Raw genomic sequence first — 22,907 nt, 5'->3', positions numbered from 1 at the left:
CTCAGTTTGGAGTCAATTTTTCCTTCATTAAAATATTCCGGCGTAACATTTTTTCCCCCTGTTGTTATGAGCAATACTTTTCTACGCTTAATTAGATAGAGAGAATTAATTATATCAACATATAATTTTAAGATGCATTTGGTTGAGAAAATATTTTTTTTATTCATCTATTTTTTGTAGCAGCAACAGAATTTATTCATCGAATAAATGCTTAAGCCTAGCCTAACTTAATTAAGGATTATCGGCATATCGGAAGATGGAGATATATTCGCGACGTAAACTGTCTTTCTGCCTTTTCCCCGGTGCAGTTGCCGGGTTTAAATTGGCGACGATAAACGCGCCGATGAGGTCAGGGGTGGCCGTATCCTACCGCGTCGCGCCGAGTGCATCGTCCCTCCCGATGCGTTCGACAGTAATCTCTCCCCTGCGTCGCGCCGGGGGTAGGAAACCGTGAACCACTCACCGTCAATCACGTGTCGGGAACAAAGGAGCGCTTTAGTGCACTGGATGCACCCATTTGCCTTCGCTTCGCTAGGCGCCGTCATTGCCGTCGTTTACGTGTCTCCTTTGACGCGCTATTAAACGACGACGACGACGACGACGACGACGGGGAGGGAAAATAAACCTGGGGGCGGCATCCTCTCCCCCTTATCAGCCCGCAGCACTGTCCCCTTTCTCCCCTTCATATTCTCCATCCATTCTTGCCTTCGATATCGAATTTCTCTCATGGAATTGTCGTTCCTCCGGGGAATTGTAAACTGCCGTCGAGCAGATTCTTGTTCGAGAAAGAGAGAGAGAGAGAGATGTCTCGTTCGTCGCGAATTTATTTCTCGCGGCGAAAAGTGCTCCAAGATGTATAATTACTTCTTTTTAACATTCTTCTTGTTTGGCAAAATGTTTCATTATCAATCGCGAATTGAATTTATTCGATATCCAAGAGCATTCATTTTCTTTGCAACAGATTTTTTCAAATTTTTTATAATGATACAAATTGTTTTTTTTTTTTTTTATTTACGTGTCATATGAGTATATTAAATCAATTCGATTAAGCATTATTCTGTTTTTTAAACACACAAAAAAAAAAATAGATTCTTAATGAGATTTTAAATTGCAAGAGAGCAGAGATCGAATTTGTACGGCATATGAAAATAAAGGAATATAAATATTTGAGTTAAATTTTAAATCCGGTATCTCTCTGTGCGAATTAACATTTCACAAGTATTCTCTTCACTCGAATATCAAATGTCCCTTGTGGAACGCGCGAATCTCGTAATAAAGATTATTATTATCATCATACGTTTCGCGGCACGTGTACGGAGATTGAATTAATTAATAAGAAACGAAAGAATATTGAATTAGTAAAAAGTATTCTCGGTTTATATCACGAGCAGAGCGTTTTTAACGACTCCTCCCGTTCTGCGTTTTAATTGACGTCCGATAATTAAAATTTTCGCGCGTAATTCAAGCGCAGTCTGAAACAATTAATCTGACATATATCACGCGCTGTGTGTGTTACATCACTCTGTTACATTTCCGAGTTCAACAAGTTCGGCTTCTCTCTCCGCGTCATTTACGGCAAATGGCATGAACATTCCTCCGCCTTTTCCGCTTGCTCTCTCTTTTTTTCTCCCTTTTGCCAAAACGAGATTAAATCGCTGCTGGCTTTATACGGCAGGTCAATGGCGCTTAATGCAAAATGTATCGATGGAAAAAAAGTGGCGCGCGTGTTTATGCGTTTCCCAGCCGTAGAATTTTACAATCTCCACCTGGAAATCGCCTTTCGATAATAAATATCTGGCTGGAATTAAAGCACGAAGTTTTCTCATTTATTTACGTCACATTTATTCTGACCTGTAATTCAAAACTGTCTAGTAATTAAGTCAATTCTATGTAAAATTTTTACAAAGCGAGAGAGAGAAAGAAATTAATTATTCAGAAATCAATTATAAATGTTTGCATAATTTTCTTCTTGTTATAACAATGCAGAAAGGTCATATATTATACCAAATTATGAATATATTAAAAATCTCTCATATTTCCACATGCAATGAGCTTTTCTATATTTAAAAATATTTCTAAGAATAAAAAAGCGCTAATGCGCAGAGAGCCAAACCTACTTGCAAAGCGTAAACTTTTGAGACTTGCTACTTTTTTATCTGTATTATAAAAGTGTCTTTATATTCAGTAATATAATTGCATAACGCGCATCTCGTCGCTTAAAATCTCGCGAGCCGCAAAATAAAATTACCGACGTCGCGTTCGGCAAGCGTGACGATGATGCGCTGCGGTCAAAATGCAAAAGGAAGGCGAGTTTAATGGAAGAACAGAGGCCACAGCCGCAGGCTGCATGGCTATACAATTAGTGCCGGTTTTTTAAGGATGAAAATGCTTTTTTACCGCGCCGAGCATCCTTTAGATCGGCGAGGCACTTGCGGTAATCTACTTGCAAAAATGCGAGTCCGGTTTGGCTGCTAGGAGCGAAAAGTAGCATTTCGATGGAATGGCGGCGAGGTATTTTCGCAAATTGTGCGAAGAAATTCTTACATACGCGCCAGAGCGACACGGAACATTCCCTCAGTGGATCCATCGAAGTTGTTGCGAAAAACGGTGCAGTAAAAATAGAAGCTTGTTATCATGTGCAGATGGTGTATTAATATTTTTAATATCGATCTTGAATTAATCTTTAACAGCAATTAATTTTTTAACTTTTTAATTATATTATTATATTATATTATTTAATTATATTAATTATATTATCAGAAATGTGTAAAATCTTTTTATTATCATTTCTAAATACTTAAAGTAAATAATTTTTTCACAGAGAGAGAGAGAGAGAATATTAAATACATATTATTTTGATGATTACATAAAATACTTTTACCAGTTAAAGTTCGAATCTTTCTCTATTTTGCAAACTTTGTGTGAGTTTTGCAAGCTCGGTTGAAAGCTTTATATACGCTTGTTATAATTCATCGCTGCACACGTTGCCCGAATCTCTCGTTCGTCGCTTCGACTTCGAATATAGATTGTCGGCGAAGCGCCGCGAATCGATCGCCGAGTATCTGTGAACGTCAATCTCGTAAACTTATTCCGGGCCTTCCCATTCGTGGCCTGTGAAGCGCTATGGTAGATTTCGCGTGAAACTCGCGAATCGTACATCGTCCGTGCAAGCCGTTAACTTCGGCGCCAAGCTATACACGTCCACGCACACATTAGCATGCCCTAACACGGATGGAAACTAATGAAGCTTCAGCTTTCGGCCATCCAACTATCAACCAAGTGCGGAATAATGTTCTTCGCAAGCCAATCTTTTAAACGAGCAATCGAATATAAAGTTTATCTTGATAACTTATTTCAAAATATGTCTAACAAATATTGTGCGAAAATAGAAAAAAGTTTTTAGAAAAAAAAAAAAAATATGACAGGAAGACAACGAGAGAGACAACATGTATGTCACATGATTATCAGTCTGTTAATATCCCTGGACGAAATTCGGGAGACATTCTTATCAAGATTCAAATGAGTGACGTGGTAATGAAATAGTAATCGGCATCCTAGACGAATAACTAGCTTAAAGTGGCTCTTGTAAACCGTACGCAGTTGCCCAAGAGGAGTCTCCTGTGGGATTTGTGTCGATAAGATAGCGTTACTTCGATATCCCTTTAAAACCCGTCCGTTCCTTTTCATCCTTCCTTCCTTTTACGGCCATCTTTCTAAGATCGCTCTCTATCCTCCGAGGAAATATCCTCCTCTTCCGGAATACTCTGCAAAACGCTTCATCTTCATTCGCTACCGTGTACCAGAAGAGAAAGTCGCGGATGGGCGGGATAGTTAGTACACAGAATAAGAGAACATTTTCTCTCGCGACCAACGGACGTCGTCGCAATTTCGTTAAAATTCGCGTTAAAAGACTAAAAAATTGTCCCATCAAACGCGAGAATTTTAAAGCAAAATTCTAATAATTTCTTTAGAAACGTATTCGTGCACGATATCGGTCATGAAAATTCGAAAGTTCGAAAATACATATAAAAAAACTGGCGTGTTAATAATATATTTAATTGGTAACTCAATTATCTAGAACGTATATTATTTTTTTATTAAAAAATTTCGTTATCTAAATGTTTACAAATTTCGATGGGTAAAAGAGAAAGAAAAGCGTTTTGATCCGATCGAAGAAAAGAAGAGCAGACAGATGATAGAAATCGAAACCAGAGGATTCGGGCAATATTCTCTCTCTCTCTCTCTCTCTCCCTAAATAATCTCAGGTGAAAGAAAGTATCCCGGTTTGGATTAGGGAGCGAAGCTTTTCGATGTTTAATTAACGTCGACGGGATAAGCTCCGTTACAAGAAAGCTCGACCGATCGTCGGATAATCGGAGAGAGAGAGCTCCGTGGAAGGAAGACCTTTAGAAGGAGGATATATCTCGATGGGTAGTCCGTTGGGCTCGATGGACGAGCTCTCTTCGCTTGGGATTTAATTTTGACTCGGCTTTATCTCCTCCGTCGATCCTGGATTTATGGTGATTAATTCGCTCGCTGCTTGCTGTTGATAGAAATTAGAACGTTTTTCCGGCTGCTCGCTCTTAACTTTTTTTTAATATGTAGTAATCGTCATTGCTATTATGGATTTTTTGCATAATTTAAGTACGAGACACATGGATTAATTATTTTTTCTCTATTTATCGCAATTCTCTTTTCTCTCAGCAATTATAATTTATACGATATTCGATTTAAAACAATTTCGATTTATTAATCTCGTATTTTATGGATTATAATCGCTATTAAAAGGGAAAAAAAATATGCATAATAATTATTTCGTTATAAAATCCAATTTTACGCTATTGCGTAATCGTTCGAGTATTTGCGGCCACCTTGACATAAGGTTTCGGCTATTAGAACATTATCTTGATTGGTAGGTATGCATTATAGAAGCGGCAGCATCGAAATTTGATGGGTCGATTGAAATTATATCGCTCTCTCTCTCTTCAGGATTTTCTGCGGTCACGCGGCACGCCAGAAACCGGAAGTCTTCGAATTTCGTGGTGTCTCTACCAATGCGCGGCGCGTTTGGATTTGCGTAATCGATGTTTAGAATCGGCGGGATCAGATTCCTCGCGAATTCCAATTTCGCTCTACTTCATTACTTCCTATCTACGAGCGCGAATTCGTGTGCGCTGACGCTCGACGATATTCAGGCGAGGTTGTATCGTTGCCTATACAAGGTGTTCCAAAAACTATGACATTTGGAATTTTTATCAGTTTTACGAGAAAGTGTTAAGTTATTCTGAACGACACTTTTATTTGTCGCCCGAAAGTTCTTAACGTTCAATATGTCGATACTTAAAGCAACAAATCACATTTTTCATGTTTAAAGTATAAATCGAATTTAGATAAGTTGTGTTGAAATTATAATATTTATGTTATGTGTATTTGGATTTTGAAAGATCTTGCAATTTGTAAAAATGTTGGATTGAAAAATCACGGAGATGTTGCCTTTCGTTTATTTATTTTTGCTTAAAAATGTTTCGCTTGTATTTTCGCGGGATCTCGATGGCGAAAGCGAGAGCTTTCGTGTAAAGTCAACATCGACGTGATTTTGCTAGGTGCGTTTACCTTATCGACGAGGTATCGCGTCAAAACTATTACCGCGATAAAGCTGTTATTAACACGAGGCGATAAAAAGGAATGCACGCGAGGTTTGCGGGAGTAAGACGCGAAAGGCGCGAATAGAGATTCGCGTTTATACAATACGTACTTCATCGTTTCTTGAATTCTCAAAGAACCTTATCGATGATTATCGACAAATTGCGGACAATTGGATAAAATTCTCAAGAAATTAAACGTTCATCTTGTAGCATCTATTCATAAACGCGCGAAATCTAGTTGTATTAAAAACGAAAGACTAATTAATCTGTTCGCACGAAATTACCAAAACATCCATCAACTTCTAACTTTGCCGAACGAAAATGCAACAGCATATGTGTACATATGTTATGTATGTACAACGTATACGTTATTTTATCTCGTTCTCTCTGTACTTTTGTTATGTACGCGGCGAGCAGAAATTTACGTCCTCGCGACTTTCGTTTTATTAGCCGTGTAGCAATATCCGCTTGTGTAACACGAAATTTCTCACGCTTCTTTATCCTTCTGTTGCAGCCCTCATGGATGCGGAGTCGGGAATATTGGGACGACAGCTTCGAGGCACGTTTCGCGGAGCTGCGAAAAGATCCGACCAGGCCGCCCTTGAAGGTGAGTTAATTAATCGTGAAATATTTCACGCTCGCGTGTGTAAAATGGCAATTCTAAAATTTCATTTTCCGATAAAGACTTCTTAAGCTAATAATCTAAAAAAGTGCAGGCATAATTGTATAGTAACAGTCTTTTAACACATTCACCACGTCGCTTTATATATAACGAGGCTGTTTTAAATATATTACCGTATAATGGATCCGATGCAATAATGCAGCTGTGAATAAACGGCTGTTGCAGATGTGCAAGCGAAGGGAGAGTGTAAGAGGGAATTATTGTATAAAATTATTGGGCATGAGAGAAAAGCGTAAGACGATATAAACAGAGCGGAAACGTTGTTGGGGGCGAATACGAGGTATCCGCGTGCAAAAGCTCTTCTCAACGTGCTTTCACATTGCCCGTTAATGCGCGAGCGAGGATTTACGATGCCGTGGGAGTGTAAAAAGCTCGTCTCACGCCGGAGAATCGCGAAGGAGGCTTTGTTTATGCCGGTATAAAGCATTTCGATCTTTCGGGCTTTTATCCTTCACAATTTGCACACGGCGAGCGTGTCCGCTCGCTCAAATCTGTGCGACCATATTGTTTTCTCTGAATTTTTTTTCCTTTTCACACTTTGATGACAGGATATCAGTATTTTTCATTTATTTTTATTCCTATACGCGCGACGTTTTATTTACCCGAGATTATGGGATTATCGCGCGGTGTATTTATTACAATTCTCTCATTATATAAAGCAATAATGTTGTGTTGATGGAATAAAATAACTAGGTCAATCTTTAGTGAAATAATGTAATAATATATTTTTTTTATAATCGGTTTTTTACATTATAATAAAACGCAAAATTCATTGCACGATTACTCGAAGAGTTAAAAGGCGAGATAAAAGAAATATTTAAGGATATCTTTTACGATACTTACTTGGAATTGAGAACACTCGCGCGCATAAATATCGTAAGTAGTAAAGGTACTTCTATGCTCAGCCGTGCGCGACTCCAATCGCTAGTAGCGTAACGAGTTCTTTGTCAGGCCTCGCGTTATCTACACTTGTTTTCTCTTACATTTACATTCTCCGAAACTGTACTCGAACGAACAATTTTATTTTTCACAGAACGAGGGACTAATAAAACTTATTAATTAAATATATCGCGCACAAGTATCAGTATTTTTACGCTCAAATGAGATAGTCGCAAACATTATAAATAGGCAAACTACACGATCATTTTTTAATGATAAATTTAACAAAATCGTTAAAAATCAATATATAATATATTTAATTTTATCATATATGTTAAATTTTATTAAAAAAAAAAAAAACAAGTTATTTTCGCGTTTAACTGAAAATGATCGATTATTCCGTCTGGCTCCATTAAATCGATATCGCTAATCCCTTTGTGGCATAATAAATTTTAAATTGCGAACGCAAGTCCCCCTCTCTCCATCGTTGCATGTCTGCAAAATCATGCTTATTTATTTACCTGACGGAAAACGCGTATGCACTCGGAAAAATCCCTTTTTCCTCTCCTATATACGGAACTCGCGAGTATTGTAAATCCTCCATGTCGCGGTTTTCGGGTAAACCTTTGTGCCATTAACCATCGTTCCTGAATTCATGACGGTTTGCTCTCAACAAGACAAAATCGTTTGATCAAAGCTCCAGCTAACAATTCTCCATTATGAATCCGGGCAATTTTCCGTTTCCATACGCTTTCGCGTATTTTGTGGCTGCGCTAATGTTTAAGGTCCTTACGGCATTCGTAACGACTATACGTTTCAACTTTCAGTACAATTCAGTCGTACAATAATTGCTGATAAAAGATTAGTGAAAAATTGAATTTTCAAACGAATAAATTCGTTGAAAATATCGTATCTTTCCGTATCTTTGAAAAATGACAAAAAATATGAGATTCTCGCGCACACACACACACACACACACATGCGCGTGTAATACGTGTATGTAATCTAAAAGTGCAGCGTGTATGCAAACGACGTTATCACACCAAGCGTTAATGTTACATAACGCAGTTTTATAATTTGTTTTCCGGAACATTTTTATTTTATTTTTTTTATTTTTTTTTTTTTTTAGTTTCGTGTCATTTTTGAAGTGATGTGATAAATTAGCAGCGCTTCTATTATACGCGATTTTAATATTTTTCCACTGTAAAATTGCGACCGCATCAAGCGGTGACATCGCGCGAGGCAACGGCGGGTAATTACGCGTAGAAAGAAGGAATTCTTCGGGTAATCGCGCGGAAAATCTCGAATATGTAAAATTCATCCGCGAGGAAGAGAGAAAAAGAGAGGGAGGAGCATTTCACCCCGCGTCGACCCTTCGATCCGTCTCGAAGGAAATAAGGCGTGTTCGAAAATGAATTTCTAGCGATCCTGCGTACCTCGGAAGCATCATTTAAACGAAAGTTTGACATTCGATATCGATCGTGCACGGATGTGCGAAACGGAAAGGAATGAAAAATCTACAAGCATTTTCTTTACACGTGTTAAATAATTTTTCAAATAAAACGGACGCGCTGAGACAGCGCTTGAAATCCTCTGTTTCCGTTTCAAGCTCTCCGGAAAAAGCAGCGAACTTGCAGTAATTACAGGTTCTTCTGCAGATGTTGTCACGAGAGCCGCTACAATAGCTGTCTCCTGCGTCCTATAGTAAAAGTCGTCGGGCGTTTCAGTATAATTGCTTTCTCGCGCGACGTATATACTCTCCTCGCTTTATTTGCCATTTTATTGGCAGACTCGAGTCTTTTCGCTTTTTCCGAAGGAAATTGCGAAAGACGCAATATCTCGCGATATCTTCGCGTGTCGTACACGAGACTTAGAATCGCGAAACCGAGAATCTCAACGTCGTCAGTAAGATACTCGTCTGTTCCGCTTCTCCTCAGTTAATCCTGCGGGATTACGGATGTGGGTAGCGCCGGATATCGCGAAGCGAATGAAGCTTTGAACTACTCGAGCCAATCCATCATTAAAAATCCAAACGCGACGCTGCGATCTCTCTCTTTCTTTCTTTTTTTTTTTTTCTCGCCACGTCAGTCTTTCGAACGCGATACAAACAGAGTTGGACGAGTACGACAATACCAGCTCATCAGTCCATTGTCGTGAAGGTACAATAGCGCGGGTGGCGGTCGCCCTTCGGAAAACGTGACAATAGCGAGCAATGGGCGCGATTTCGGAATGCATCGAATGCGTTTGTAAGTCTGCCCTTTTGGATCTGAATTCGCCCGTATTGCTAAGGGGATTTAGCAATGTCGAGACTCAGGAAGGAAGGAAGGAAGCGTTCCGTCAAGTCGTATAGCGATCGCTATTGGTTTATAGAAAGTCGATCGTGCTAATAACAGCGCGAAAATAGTAGCGGGTTTTTTTTTATATAGGGAATGTTTCGTATATAGATATTGGATAGTATCCTTTTTTCGAAGACATCATACGATGATCCAATATGATAATGAAAAAATATAAAATACACATAAGATATTATATGTGTTAATAATTTATAAAAAAAGATATTACTTTCTATAAAGATGTTGAATTTACGCGTAATGTCGATTTACTGTCAGATGGGAACTGTCGATATATCCGCAACACCGCGTCTACATTCGCGAAATCTTGAAGATGAATCCGGTAGCTCAACAAGCGTCAACAAGCTAATTACGCCTAATACCATCTGACGCATTTGAAGGATTCGTTAACGAAGTTCTGTGTCTCTCGCAGCTTCTCAAAGAGCACATTCCCATTTACATGTGTACTATGTCTCTTTTAAAAGGATACAACGCGAGCATGTTGCGATGGTTGTAACATGATTACAAATATGCGGTTTTCTAATCTAACAGTGAATCAAACAGTGAATTAAATGTAGTAAGAGAATCATGTTTAATTTGGATATTGAATTTCTATTTTAGTTACAAAAAGATTTTTTAATATTAAAGAAGAGCTTGACAAAAGATCGATGCTGTCAGTTATATCACGGCGTTATTGCGGTTCAGTGATGCTTATTTTTTTCGTCCATAAAAAGATGAAATGCATTGTATGCATATTATCGACAAATATTTTCATCCTGTTTTCTTTGCTTTATTATTTATTTTAAAATGTGAAAACTTGAACGCACCTTCCACTTTCGCATTTGCTTCTTTGCGACGCGTTGTTTACTCCTTCGACGGCGCTATTTCATTCTCGGTCCATGTATAAATAGCGCAATCCGACGATTTACATTCAAAGCCCTCGAACAAAGTGGCAAGCCTCACTCGCGAAAATACTCGGGATTATTTGCATTCTCCGGACAACTGGGAGAAACGGGCCAACTTTTGCATCACGTTCCGCCTTCTGATGTGATCAATCAGGACCGTGACGTTGCGAATATTTATAACATCGTATAATGACGATAAATTGGGTTACAATTTGAAAGAAGAAAGCAATAATAAATAATAATAGTAGCTACAAGCTAATCTTTTATGCGACAAAATAATTCTTCTCTTTAAATAAAAATTTTATAATAAATTTATTTTTTTTATTTTATTTTTTTTATTATATATTTTTTATTTAATTATATTATTTATTTTTTATTTTATTATATATATATATATATTATTTAATTATATAAATAATTAAAAAAAAAATAAAAAAAATAAAAATTAATTAAAGTTATTTAATAAAATTTATGATTAGACATCTTTTATTAAAAAAAATTGATGGAAAGTTTTGATCAAAAAATTAGATATTTTCGAGGTGAAATAAAATAAAATAAAATGAATGGCTGCTATCCATTATTTGTAGAAAATAAAGCTTACATAAGACGTGCCGCGTACGATAATAATTTTTCTATGGCGTATGTTGTATAGCAAGTACTTCTTAAGAGAGTTATTTACATTGCCGCGAAACTACGTGAAAGTTGCAGCCAGTAACTACATATTCCCAAAGTTGGGAGCTTTACTGCTGCGAGATTCGAAAAGTTCGGTGCTCCGTTACGGTGTTAACGGTCGCTTGACTAAATTTTTAGCGCTAACTTACAAGAAGACATATGTGATCCTACAGCACATTTTTTTACGTTGTCACATTTTCTTTCTTTTTTTTTTTTTTAAATAAAATAAAATAAAATATAATTTTATCACGAGATCTGTTTGATAACTAGAACAAAGGGCAGGAAAAGATTGCATAAATTAAAGATGAAAATAATTCATGTATATAATTTCTGCGTATTTTAATTACAAAGAAATCATTCTTTAGTTTCATTTCATAATTGTAATATCTTTGTCAGTATATGCTGTTTTTAATGCTAGTTTATTTTGTGGATTATTTCTATACAAACGTGGCCGTTTAAAATTCAGTGCTCCTTATTAAGAGAGGAGAGCTACTTATTAAGTCTTCCTGTGTATTGTTACGTGAAAAAAACGTTGGAGTTTACAAATTTAATTTTGTCTAAAAAGCCGCGATATAGTTCTACTTTAACAAGATTTCTAAATTTGTATTCTGAAGCGAAGGCAGCGTGCGTTCGGGCAGAACGATAGGGCTTCGATTAACCCCGATCGAGGCTTCGATCTCGAGACGTTCTTGGAAACGACCCGTAAAAAAGTGGAACGCGTAAATAACATACCCGCAATTTCGCCCCAAGATCATCCGTCCGACGAGACCCACCTGCGAGAGATGCGTCTTTGTCTCTATTTCTCTCTCTCTCTCTCTCTTTCTACGATTATATGATCAATATTTGTAAAAAAAACTAAGAAGAGAAGTTTCTTACTGTCGGTCGCCTGTTCGGCCGACTCGATAAAGTGCCAGATACAATATAATGAAACGAGTCTGGATCTTGGTCGTCGTCGGGTCATCGTACGTCAAAACCAACCGCCAATTTTTTCTTTCGATTATCTCAATTTTTTATCCACGACGCATTTTTACGGGTGTGTCTCGATCGATGCGGGGAACGAAGCAACGTTTCGTTAGGTCCACTTTAAAGATAAAGGTCAATGCTTTCAGCATTGATTCGGCAAATTTTTTCATGTTTTCCTGATATTACTTTATCGCCACCTCATGTTTGCTTCTTCATATTATTTTATCAACAAAGTAGGAAGAAAGAAAAGTTTTAAGCGACAATATCAATCTTTCGCGATTGAAAAGTACGTGTTCCCCGGTCTATCTTGAAATCATTCTCATATCATACGTCCGGTAAGTGTCGTCGCGGCATTTCTACGACGGCAGTAATTAATATTCGATGCGGTTAACGGCCGCGGCGACAATCGCCGCCGTCTCCTCCCATCGAAACGCTCTCTCACGCTTCAATCTGCATTCCAATTCGGTCCCGAAGGGTTCGGATTGGCAATCTCGTGCGAGGACGGAGACGTGATTCCGCGCTGCAACGCTCCATCTTCCACCCGATGTCGCGGTTAAGGGCGATAATAGCGATCCCGGCAAGTAGCCGGGGCGAAGTTACCGGCGAGGTGACAAAGTACACGGGGGTCGTGCGAGAGACGGCGAGAGTAAAAGGGGCGGGGAGGGGGGGGAGGGGGGTGAAAGGGCGAACCGGACGATCGTCCGCTATGTCTCTCTGTTCGCCTCCGGTCGTGCCGGGCGGAGAACAGGCGAGGGCAAAAGGGCCAGGGGTGTATTAAAGGGGCGCTATGACCCGACGTGCTTGTCTCATGCATACCAATAAGCTCTCTCGGCTGTGCCGCGTCTCGTGTGCACAGCCGAGGTACGTATCCGCCTGCAGCTTGCCAGTAACTTCGCTTATTTGCCCTGTGAAATGGATCCCGCGTCGCCGTTAGCTCTTGACTATTCGTAGTCGTGATCAAGATTAGCAGTACAGTGATAGTGTGTTCCGCGAATACATGAATTTAATTGTTATTATTGAAATTATTTGTTAAGCACCTTGAGAGAGAGAGATGTGTGTGTCACATACATAATAAAAATTAAATTTATATTGTTAATATTATTACTTATAATATTATATTAAAATTTATTAGGCTTTAATATAAAGCGAATCATTTTGCCGTGTATATCATTTTTCTCTAAAAATATTGAACGATGACGTATAGAATTATAACTCCTCTAAAAATATATACATATCTGTGTTCTTTTGAGAGAACAAACAGCGGAGAAATAATTCGCGATAAACAATATGTGGGAAAATAACGTTGTCTGACGAAATGAATTTTGATTAACGAGAGAGAGAGAGCGAGAGAGTTTTCGCAAATTCGCAAGTGCGTTCCGCGCGAAAGAACGCTCCAATTTGTCCACGTAGTGAGGGCGAAATGAAATTAAGGCTGACGTGAATTTGATGAGCGGTGGTCGAAATCTCGATGAAAATGCAGAGCTCGGACGGGAAACAGTCAGCGGGACGACGACTAATGACAGTTACCGCTGTGAGTTGATTCTCGTTTAAAAGATTTACGCCACCTCGTATAGCTCGCAAATCGAATATTCGATCGGTTTTCCCAAAGTAATTTCCTCTCCGTTCGCAGAGAAGGAAAAACCAAAAGTTCCTCTACTCTCTAGAGACTCGTAACTTTTAAGTGAAACCAACGGAAAAATTTTAAGTCTTTGATATGCAATTTAAAAACCAAAAAAAAAAAAAGAGAACACTTATGTCATAATTATATTATCCAAACAGATACATATATTTTATTATATTTCTTATTCAAGAACTAGAGAAGCGTCATCTAATAACTGTTGAAAAATTCAATGCATTATAGAGGAAAGATTGGACAGCCGCTGAAAGTGTCGGATTCGTGCATTAAAGGAGATGTAAACCTAGGTGAAGGATTCATTATCGTTCACTGACGCGTTCCAAATTACATAAATTCACCGGCGACAACGCGTAATAAATTTCGCGCGTTGTGTCGAGCGCGATGTTGCGTCTCACGTCGTTTGAATTATTAACTCGCTATGACCGGTGTATGTATATCAATTACGCAATATTGACATTGTCGTTTCATGTGATTATGGGAACAGCTATTACGATCGAGTTATCTAGGACGTGCAACCAATTAAATTTCAAAGTATTCTCTGTTTAAATACATAACAAGAGGGAATCAAATCGAATCTGGATTCTATAAAGTAAAACATTAAAAAATTATGAAATATAATATATCGTTCTCTCGATAAAACATTCATATATCACTTGTGATAACGCAAAAAGATTTATTTATAGTAATTCATATATATATATATAAAAAAAAAAAAAAACATTTCCAGCAAATTAGAAATAATATTATGAAATTATTGTTGCTATAATTATTATAGTTTGCGAAAGAAATTTGTGGACGCGAAAGCATCGGAATTTGGTTTGCGCGATTTAAAAATCTAGTGGCACTTTAATCGCATTCCCGCACGAAATATTAGCAACAAAGCGAGCAGCAATAAAATCGTGCAATGGCATACGCCCGCATGGTCGAATCTGCAAAAAAAAAAAAAAAAAAAAAGTCTCGTTTGCACTCCACTTCACAAATATCGACACTCGAGACAGATTGAAACACTTTTTGAACGCGGTTGAGGGAAAAAGAGACAGCCAGATCCATCATAGATAAACTAATAAATTTTGTGCGAATCGACCGTACAAGTTCACTCGTCGAATTAGAGTAACGTATGAGACGCGGCGCTGTATCAATTACATCGTCGTTATAATGTCGTCAAGCCGACGTCGATGTAGTACGTGCTAATTAACGAATCTTCATGAATCTATCGGTTTGTTAGCGTCGAAAATTGAGAGCGGACTCGATGAACGAGCGCGAGAATTAGATCGCTGATGTAGAACGTTGGCGCCGTCTGTCTCGCATCGATTCGATTAATAATTTCACCTTAATGCGATTGTGACGAACAGTATATAATAGCGAATTAATTTGTACAAACTGTCAAATTCATTCGGTTCAAACAAATTTCTTACCTCTAAAACATTTTTTTATCGCCTTCAATTAATTTTTTTTCAACAAAATGAATCATTTAAAATTCAGCTCTATTGTTAGTACGTTATTAGAAAATAAATTTTAAAAAGCGCATTATATTCCTTGTACGTGTAAAAAATTATGTCGGCACAACGTGAAATTAAAAAGTAATACGATAACTGTAATATAAAAAAAAAAAAAATAATGATAATAAAAAATTCGTTATATTCTTTATTATTTGACAAATTAAAGTAGCAGGGCGTGTGATTTCTATCAATAGCTGAATTAATTATTCCTTTACAAGTTCAGTGAAACTATTCTGTTAGATTTCGCTTCACGCGAAAGGCGAGGCATTAACTTCCACGTGCTAGCATATTTGCTATTTGCGGCACGTTTCTGATAAAACGATGATCGCGTTTCTCCGTTGCAGGTTATCCTTGTGCCTCATAGCCACACTGATCCGGGATGGCTGAAGACATTCGAGCAGTACTTCCACAGCTCCACGAGGAGCATCCTAAACAATATGGTCTCGAAGCTGCAGCAGTGGCCAAACATGACCTTTATCTGGAGCGAAGTCTCGTTCTTATCATTATGGTGGGACAGGTGAGTGCCTGCTATATGTCAAATATTTTGCGTGTAAAATGGAAAAGAAACGTCAATCATCAAGGAATACATGGAAATATACTTATTTTTGAAGTAACATTAATAAAATAATCAGCTCAGAGTTTGCATTTTTTTATAATTGAGATAAAAATGTTACGATAATTATAAAAGCAGCTAATATTATAAATAGATTATGAAATGAATAATATTAGTGATAAACAAATGGAAATTGATTAAAATTGCTATTTCAAAATAATGCTCTGCAAATTTCTTATAAAGGAGCGGTCGTTATTTTCGAAATTCAAACTTGCCAGTAATAGTCAATATCGTCTTTCTAATAATCTAGGTCTTGTAGAAGGTGAACCTTTAATGTACGGTCGTTGGTTTCTGCATTTATAATGAAAGATAAACTCTAGCCAGTATATTTGTGTGTGTATTAAGTAAACCATGATTCTCCTGCGAACATCTCTCTCTCTCTCTCTCTCTCTCTCTCTTTTCTCTTTTTCTCAAAGTGAATTATAATATACGACGATTGAAGTTAACATTCTCATGTGCTTACATGTCTGATAACGTCCTGTACATCGTCCTAGATTTTAATCTGCTCATCGATGATGTTTTGCTTTCGCAAAGACAGGAACAGAGTTAGTCTCCGCATTTGTAATTAAAGACAAACGCTGGCTTGTGTATTAAGTAAATCGCAAACTCGTCACGCAAACATATATATGTATATCTCGAAATGGATTGTCGTAAATTAGGCCATTGAGAGGGAAAGAGCGGATAGTATCGAGAGTAGTGATCTCTTAGCACTTGGCGAGAAAGAAACGGGAAACGGAAACCTAAGAACAATGAGGAACGGGAAACGTCTCTTTTTAACGAGTCGCGGAAAGCCATGGATGAAGAAGATAGAAAAGTGTCGCGATAAAAGTGGATTCCGAGAAACAAGAGAGAGAGAGAGAGAGAGAGAGAGAGAGAGAGAGAGAGAGAGAGAAGAGAAAGAGGGGCGGATGAAACGATAAGTTTCCCAGATGAGTTTCGCAGAGGAGCCCGCTTTTATTGTTTCCTCCTAGGAACAGAATGAGATCCGAAGGTTTGCTGAAAAGTAATTTTTACTCGAGGATTTAGTCACTCTGCAAATCTATACGGTTTTACTGGATCAGTGAGAAAAGAAACTGGAGGAGGGAAAAGTACTTGCAAATCGTTGAATGCGATCCGAACTTAAAAAGAACGGAAAAAAATTGCACTAGCTACATAACTGATCAAAGATTTTTGCTTGTCAGAATAATTATGTTCTTTCTTATAAAAATATTGTATAATCAAATTTTATCGATTTTTAGAAAATTTCGATTAATTATAGTTTGCATTTAACCATACATGTAGCCTATTTTTTTAATAAAATCTACTTTATATATTTTATTTTAGATTTTTTTATTTTAGATTTCATATTTCATTGTTTAATAATATTTCATTTTCACATTCCGCATTTTATTTTGATGTACTCGTGGATTTCGTATGTAACCAATCACCATTTATACTGACGTGCCCCTAAACCCTGAAGAAAACGTAAAACGCCAAGAAACCGTAACGGTATGCGTCGCGAGTTTCGGAGAGTATAAAAAATTTATTATATCGGTGGCGGTGCAGTTTAAACAGACCCGCGTCGAGGAAAGCTCATCTCCAAAACGCCCCAGTTTGGCCTGGGCGTAACCACCTTAGCCTTAGCGACCTTAAACCAACCTACTAGTCACTGGGGAAAACAGAGAGAGAGAGAGAGAGAGAGAGGGAGAGACGTATAGCAGGTGGAATCCGTGGCGGCTTTATGGTCGACATAAACGACGTAATGTGGAAACCACCTTCGAATAGGGTAGGTTATATAGGTCGTACATAACACTCTCTCGGACGCACAAATCACGTAAATCCTAGTCGAAGCTGAAATGGGACAAGGGCGACGGCGATAAATATGATTTGCGACCCGAATTGCGTGATGGGTGATATAAAACAAACGCGACAGGACAAGTCACGCGAGAATGATGAAATTCGACTGGTTGATCCAGAGATCGAACGAAATCGATTATTCACAAACAAGCACGCGGGATATAAAGAGATCAGATTCATTCGTCATAAATGTCAATTGTATTTATTTGTCACCAAATTGCATTTATTGCATTTATCATTAAATCCACTCGATAATGAAATTAAATTTTATTTTCTTCTCCTTGTCTCATAACGATTAAATAATTATACTTGTTTTTCTAGTGCTCATCCGACGAAGAAGATGGTCGTGAAAAGATTAGTGAAAGACGGTCGGCTGGAGATGACCACCGGTGGCTGGGTCATGACCGATGAAGCGACATCCCACATTTACGCCATGCTGGATCAACTCATCGAGGGTAAGTACACGTGGAGAATACAAAGTAAACATACACACACACACACACACACACACACTGCTTTTAAATACGAAAGATAAAAATTTAAATTATTTTTAGTAATTTAAAAAGTTGCTAGAGAGCAGATAAATAATAAGAATTAAACAAATCTGTATTTTGAAAGCACAAAAACTTGAACTAATATGAAAAAAAAATGTGAAAAGAAAATGAAACGATAACGAAACCGATATGTGACTTGAAAATTGAATGGTAGAGGGTTCCAAGAAAACGCGTATAAAACGTCGAATTGTATTACTAACGTTATGCGAAGCTTGCTAAAGAATACGAGAATCCCGCCGAACCATCGATCGAATCGCGCGAAAGAATCGCGTGAAAAGACGAGTGGAAGGATCGAGGATATGACGAGAGAAGAAAGAATACCCTTTTCCCTCCAACGACGTAAAGATCAAGCCGGCGCTCGAAAACATTCTATCGACAGCCAAAAGAACGTCGGAGAATTCCGGTTATCGTAGGGTTAGATAGGTAGCTAGGTGAGATATCCCTCACGTTTGCTAGCCAAGCGTCGGTAGGAAGCAATAAGGATCCGCCGATACGCTGCGGAAGGAAGGAAGAAGATTCGAGTGGATGGAAAGGATTTCTCTCGTCTTACGTGGAGAGGAGGAGAAAGCAGTAGAGTAATAAGACGACGGGTGCAAGCGGGTCTCTCAACGTAAAATTGCTCTCTGCTCCACGTCGTCTTCGTCGTCGTCGTCGTCGTCTCCTTCGTCCTTTTGGAGCCGCCTGATTACGATCTCCTCTTCTTTCCTCCTCTCTCCCTTCTTGTCGTTGCAATAAGGAGAAAAAGGATCCTTCTCGCTCTCGCTCAGTTACTTCGAGAGATTTTAAAGAGTCCTCTCGTGGAAATTTCAGTCGATGTTGATTACCTTTGCTCTCCGCGAAGGTTCTCTCTCGCGTGCTCGGTGGAATATCACAACTTACGTTCTTCCTTCTCTCTTTCTCTCTCGCACGCACCTTTCCCTTCTGCCTGTTACGAGGCTGAAGAGGTTGAAGGAGTAATAATTATTATCGTACATATGTCGCGTATTATAGCGCGAGACCACGGCCAGCAGGCAGGATTATTCCTAATGCCTGTCGGCGTTCCTCGAATATAGTCAGTTCAGGTATATCGCAATATGGAAAACGTTCTTGCACGGGAAATTCAATATCAGAAAAGGCTGCTACAGAGCGCGAACCGAGAAAAGATGAGCTCGGATAGAATTGTTTTTTTAATATATATAAATATATAATTATGTCAAAGAGCAAATCGGAGAGAGAGAGAGAATCAAACAATCTTTTAGATTGATTTATTAAACTCGATATTGTCAATTTTCTCAAGTTGCTTTAATTATTAATTACTATTATTATTTGGGGAAAATTATTAGGAATTATAAGTGACGTTTCTTTTTTTCATAGGATTTTTCTTAAGGAAATATTTCGAGTGTGCGACGATTTGAAAAATAAAATTTTATATGTCAAATATTTAAATGTCAATACGATATAAGTTTAAGAAAATTAGGCATTTAATTTTACCGAGAACATAATGTTTAATATTTCTCGATCTACGACTTTCATCGCAATCATCTTTTTGTCTCGATAAAATTCTTGCCTTTTTAAAAGCAAATAATTTCTCTTCGAAATAATGTCACAGTGAGTATGACGATAAATGTAAATGTACGATCGAACAACAACTTTTGTGCCTGAAAATACGTGCAATCGTTGCTCCCTCCGCTCCGTCATAGATCTCCTCGTTTTTCAGTAAACAAATATTTTCTCGCCCTCCGGCGAAACGATCCGCATCGCGGCGCGTATGTGACATGAAATTTCCACGAGCGCTCTACGAGATCATTAACGGTGGGGATGCGGGGAGAGGATGAGAAGAGGGATGCAACGACAAAACGTACAGCGTGCTGTGACCCCGTCGTCGCGCGGTTTCCACGTACAAACGTGTGACGTACAAGTGATACGAGAGTCCTCGAGAACGAGCGACCTGCACTCGCTCTTTTGTGTTCGCATTTCGCCAATAGAAATAATTGTCGTGAATCCAGCAGCTTGTTTCTTTTATTTTTTTTTGTTTTTCCACCGGCTATGTTATTCATTATAAAACCGGCACGAAAACCGAATCTCCATTGTACGCGCGACGGGGCGCGATGGGTAGTTCTTTTTCGCACATGAAAATATCTACGTTTCGTGCGATGCGGTGGTTCGTCGTAAATAGTAATTCCTGTATGTAATGCGAATGTTTTTTATTTTTTTTTTTTTTTTATCTCTGTATTAGAGATTTGTAGCCCGCAAGATATATATTTTTCGTAGAAAATATTTTCCGCCGCGCTTTAGCTTTTAGAGGATTGAAAAGCATTATCTTTCTAGAAAAGTATTATTTCTCATTTCTTTATTCATATTTTCGTAAAATATATTTTTCAAGGTAATAAATTAAATCGTTGCAAAAGAATTCATAAATTAAGAAATATTAATTTTTGCAAAAGTCAATAATCACGTGCAGTAAATCTTATTATGTCAAGTTCATTACGAATCCCGACATCCACAAATTTACAATTCACGATTAGATATTGCAAATCATACTAATGACTCTGTATTAGATTTCCCTATCGCGATAGCATCACTGTTTATAAATGGAATTATGGAATTAAGAGCAAAGGTGGTAAATGCATAGAGCGCAAATTATGCAATATCCAATGTGGCAGGAGGGAAACGCACAGAACCTCTCTCTCTCTCTCTCTCTCTCTCTCTCTCTCTCCCTCTCTCTCTCTCCTTTTACAGTGATTTCGTGGGTGCGATTTTGTAACGGCTGCATTAAATTGAAATAATGCCGCTCAGGTGTATTAACTCCTAATTATTAAGCTACTGAATATGTATGGCGCGACGCGCAACGCGCTTGGAACGTTAAATTGCGGAGTTTTGGCAAAACGCGGTGGCCGCCACGCATTCGCCGCGTGTTGGACATAATACGATATGTATGCATTTTCGAGTGCATTATAGAACGAGCGCGATTACAGGCGCCTCTCCGCGTTATAAACACGCCTAAATATCGAAGTACGGCGTGTCGATTGACCGCGAATAAGCATAAACCGCCGCACATGGGGGGGTGCGCGTTAATTGTTAAAAACGTCAACATAGCTCGTGCCTGTGATTACGATTAATGTATTATCGTGCTAATGTAATCGCTGTTATAAATCATTGATAAACTTTACGAATGTGTCTTTGAAAGATTTGACATGTATATGTAATATAATATATATATATTATATTATCTTATTAGATTTTTACGTTGCCATTATTATAATTAGAATGTTCATTTTTTATTTTATAGAAAAATTTTTCAGGCATTGTCAGAAGAATAAGAAATTTATTTGTGCAACCATATAGTAATATTGAATAATTCACGTTGGAAAGATTGTCAAAATATATGAATTTGAAAATCATAAGGATTAAAATTTTATAAAATTAAACGTTAAAAATATTTTTGTAATTATAACATATGTATAAAATATTCTATAATACGTAAAAAAAATTGATAACATTAAATAATACTCATATAACACGTAATCCTCTTAAAATTGTGTATCATAAACGAGTGCATTGCAGTTGTAAGACGTTGATTTTGTAAGGAAACGAATGTCTCATCTCGTCAAAGTGTCTTTGAGCGTCCGATTCTCGTTTAGGCTGGTGTCACATTAAATCCCATTTCTCGCCTTCCTCTTCTCGTCAAGAAAATTAATTTGCGCGCGCGAAGCGGGCTTTCATCCACAGACGGTGTATCTCGAAGAGAGACAGGCTCTCGTTTTCTTCACTCGAGTTTCACGGCGCGCCAACAAAGGAGCAATCTTTTAATAAACGACGACCGAGTATTAAAACGTAATCCCGCGTGCTGTGAACGGCGATAATATCGGGACGTGGCTGGCCGACTGGCCGGCCTTTTAAACCGTGCGCTTCTTTCACGCTGTGATCATCCCTTTTTCTTCTTCTTCTTCTTCAAGAGATACTGTGAAGCTCTTGTGAAGAAGAATTCACTGCAAATATCGCGTGAGATAAAAGCGTTTACGAGGCCACGTTGTATCTCGAAAGCTTCATATTTCTCCCGAGCTCCTCGCGCATTTCCGCGTTCTATTCCGCTCTATTACATATCGCGGAAATTGTAACGGCAAAGCGTCGCCTGTCGAGTTTCAACAAATAATTTAAACACATACACTCTGAGATACACTATCACAGTGATCTGACTGGAATTGATTTTTATCGTCAACGAAACATTCGTCTAATGGCTGGCTGAACTCGTCGTCGCGACCGATGCGTTCGTCATTTGCATCGAAATAATGGAATCCTCCATGCTCGCATTCATCGATATTTCCGGAAACTCTGCGTTCTATCATTTCACGATGCATACAATGATACTTAAAGCATGTTTTTTTTTTTTCTTTTTTACTGATAAATGCGCTCGTGTAAAATCTGGAAAAATTGGCAAATAGAGAGGAGCTAGCGAAAATATATTTACAAACGGAGAAATGTTCTTGTGTGCTTCGCTTTTAATATAACTTGAGATAAAATGTTCGCCTTTTTATATCGCTATTTTCTGTGCTTCTCGTCGACAAAGATTTTCAAATATTGAGACTTTTTATCCGTCTCTTGTATCTCACCACGAACGTGGAAGTTAGTGCAGCCACACTGTTGTTATTATTGCGGTACGGCTATTGTTCTACGGAATAGTTACGGTTATGGCTCTCGACGAGGCAGCACACTT

At 38.1% G+C, this 22,907-nt stretch overlaps 1 protein-coding gene and 1 long non-coding RNA gene across 2 annotated transcripts in view; one reads left to right on the top strand and one right to left on the bottom strand.

Annotated features, from left to right (window-relative positions):
- LOC126852665 (uncharacterized) overlaps positions 1-22,907 on the bottom strand; it is a 115,662-nt gene that overhangs the window by 68,251 nt on the left and 24,504 nt on the right. The window lies entirely within an intron of this gene.
- Positions 1-22,907, top strand: part of LOC126852649 (alpha-mannosidase 2) — a 119,440-nt gene that overhangs the window by 82,442 nt on the left and 14,091 nt on the right. The window contains exons 3-5 of the mRNA XM_050597644.1: positions 6,160-6,252; positions 15,556-15,728; positions 17,982-18,115. Of these exons, the coding sequence (XP_050453601.1) occupies positions 6,160-6,252; positions 15,556-15,728; positions 17,982-18,115 (400 nt within the window). The remainder of the gene's footprint in view (positions 1-6,159; positions 6,253-15,555; positions 15,729-17,981; positions 18,116-22,907) is intronic.

This window comes from Cataglyphis hispanica, chromosome 11 (assembly GCF_021464435.1).
Source record: "Cataglyphis hispanica isolate Lineage 1 chromosome 11, ULB_Chis1_1.0, whole genome shotgun sequence".
Classification (NCBI taxonomy): domain Eukaryota; kingdom Metazoa; phylum Arthropoda; class Insecta; order Hymenoptera; family Formicidae; genus Cataglyphis; species Cataglyphis hispanica.
The sequence above is the reverse complement of the archived record's forward strand: the minus strand, read 5'-3'. Positions and strand labels throughout refer to the sequence as shown.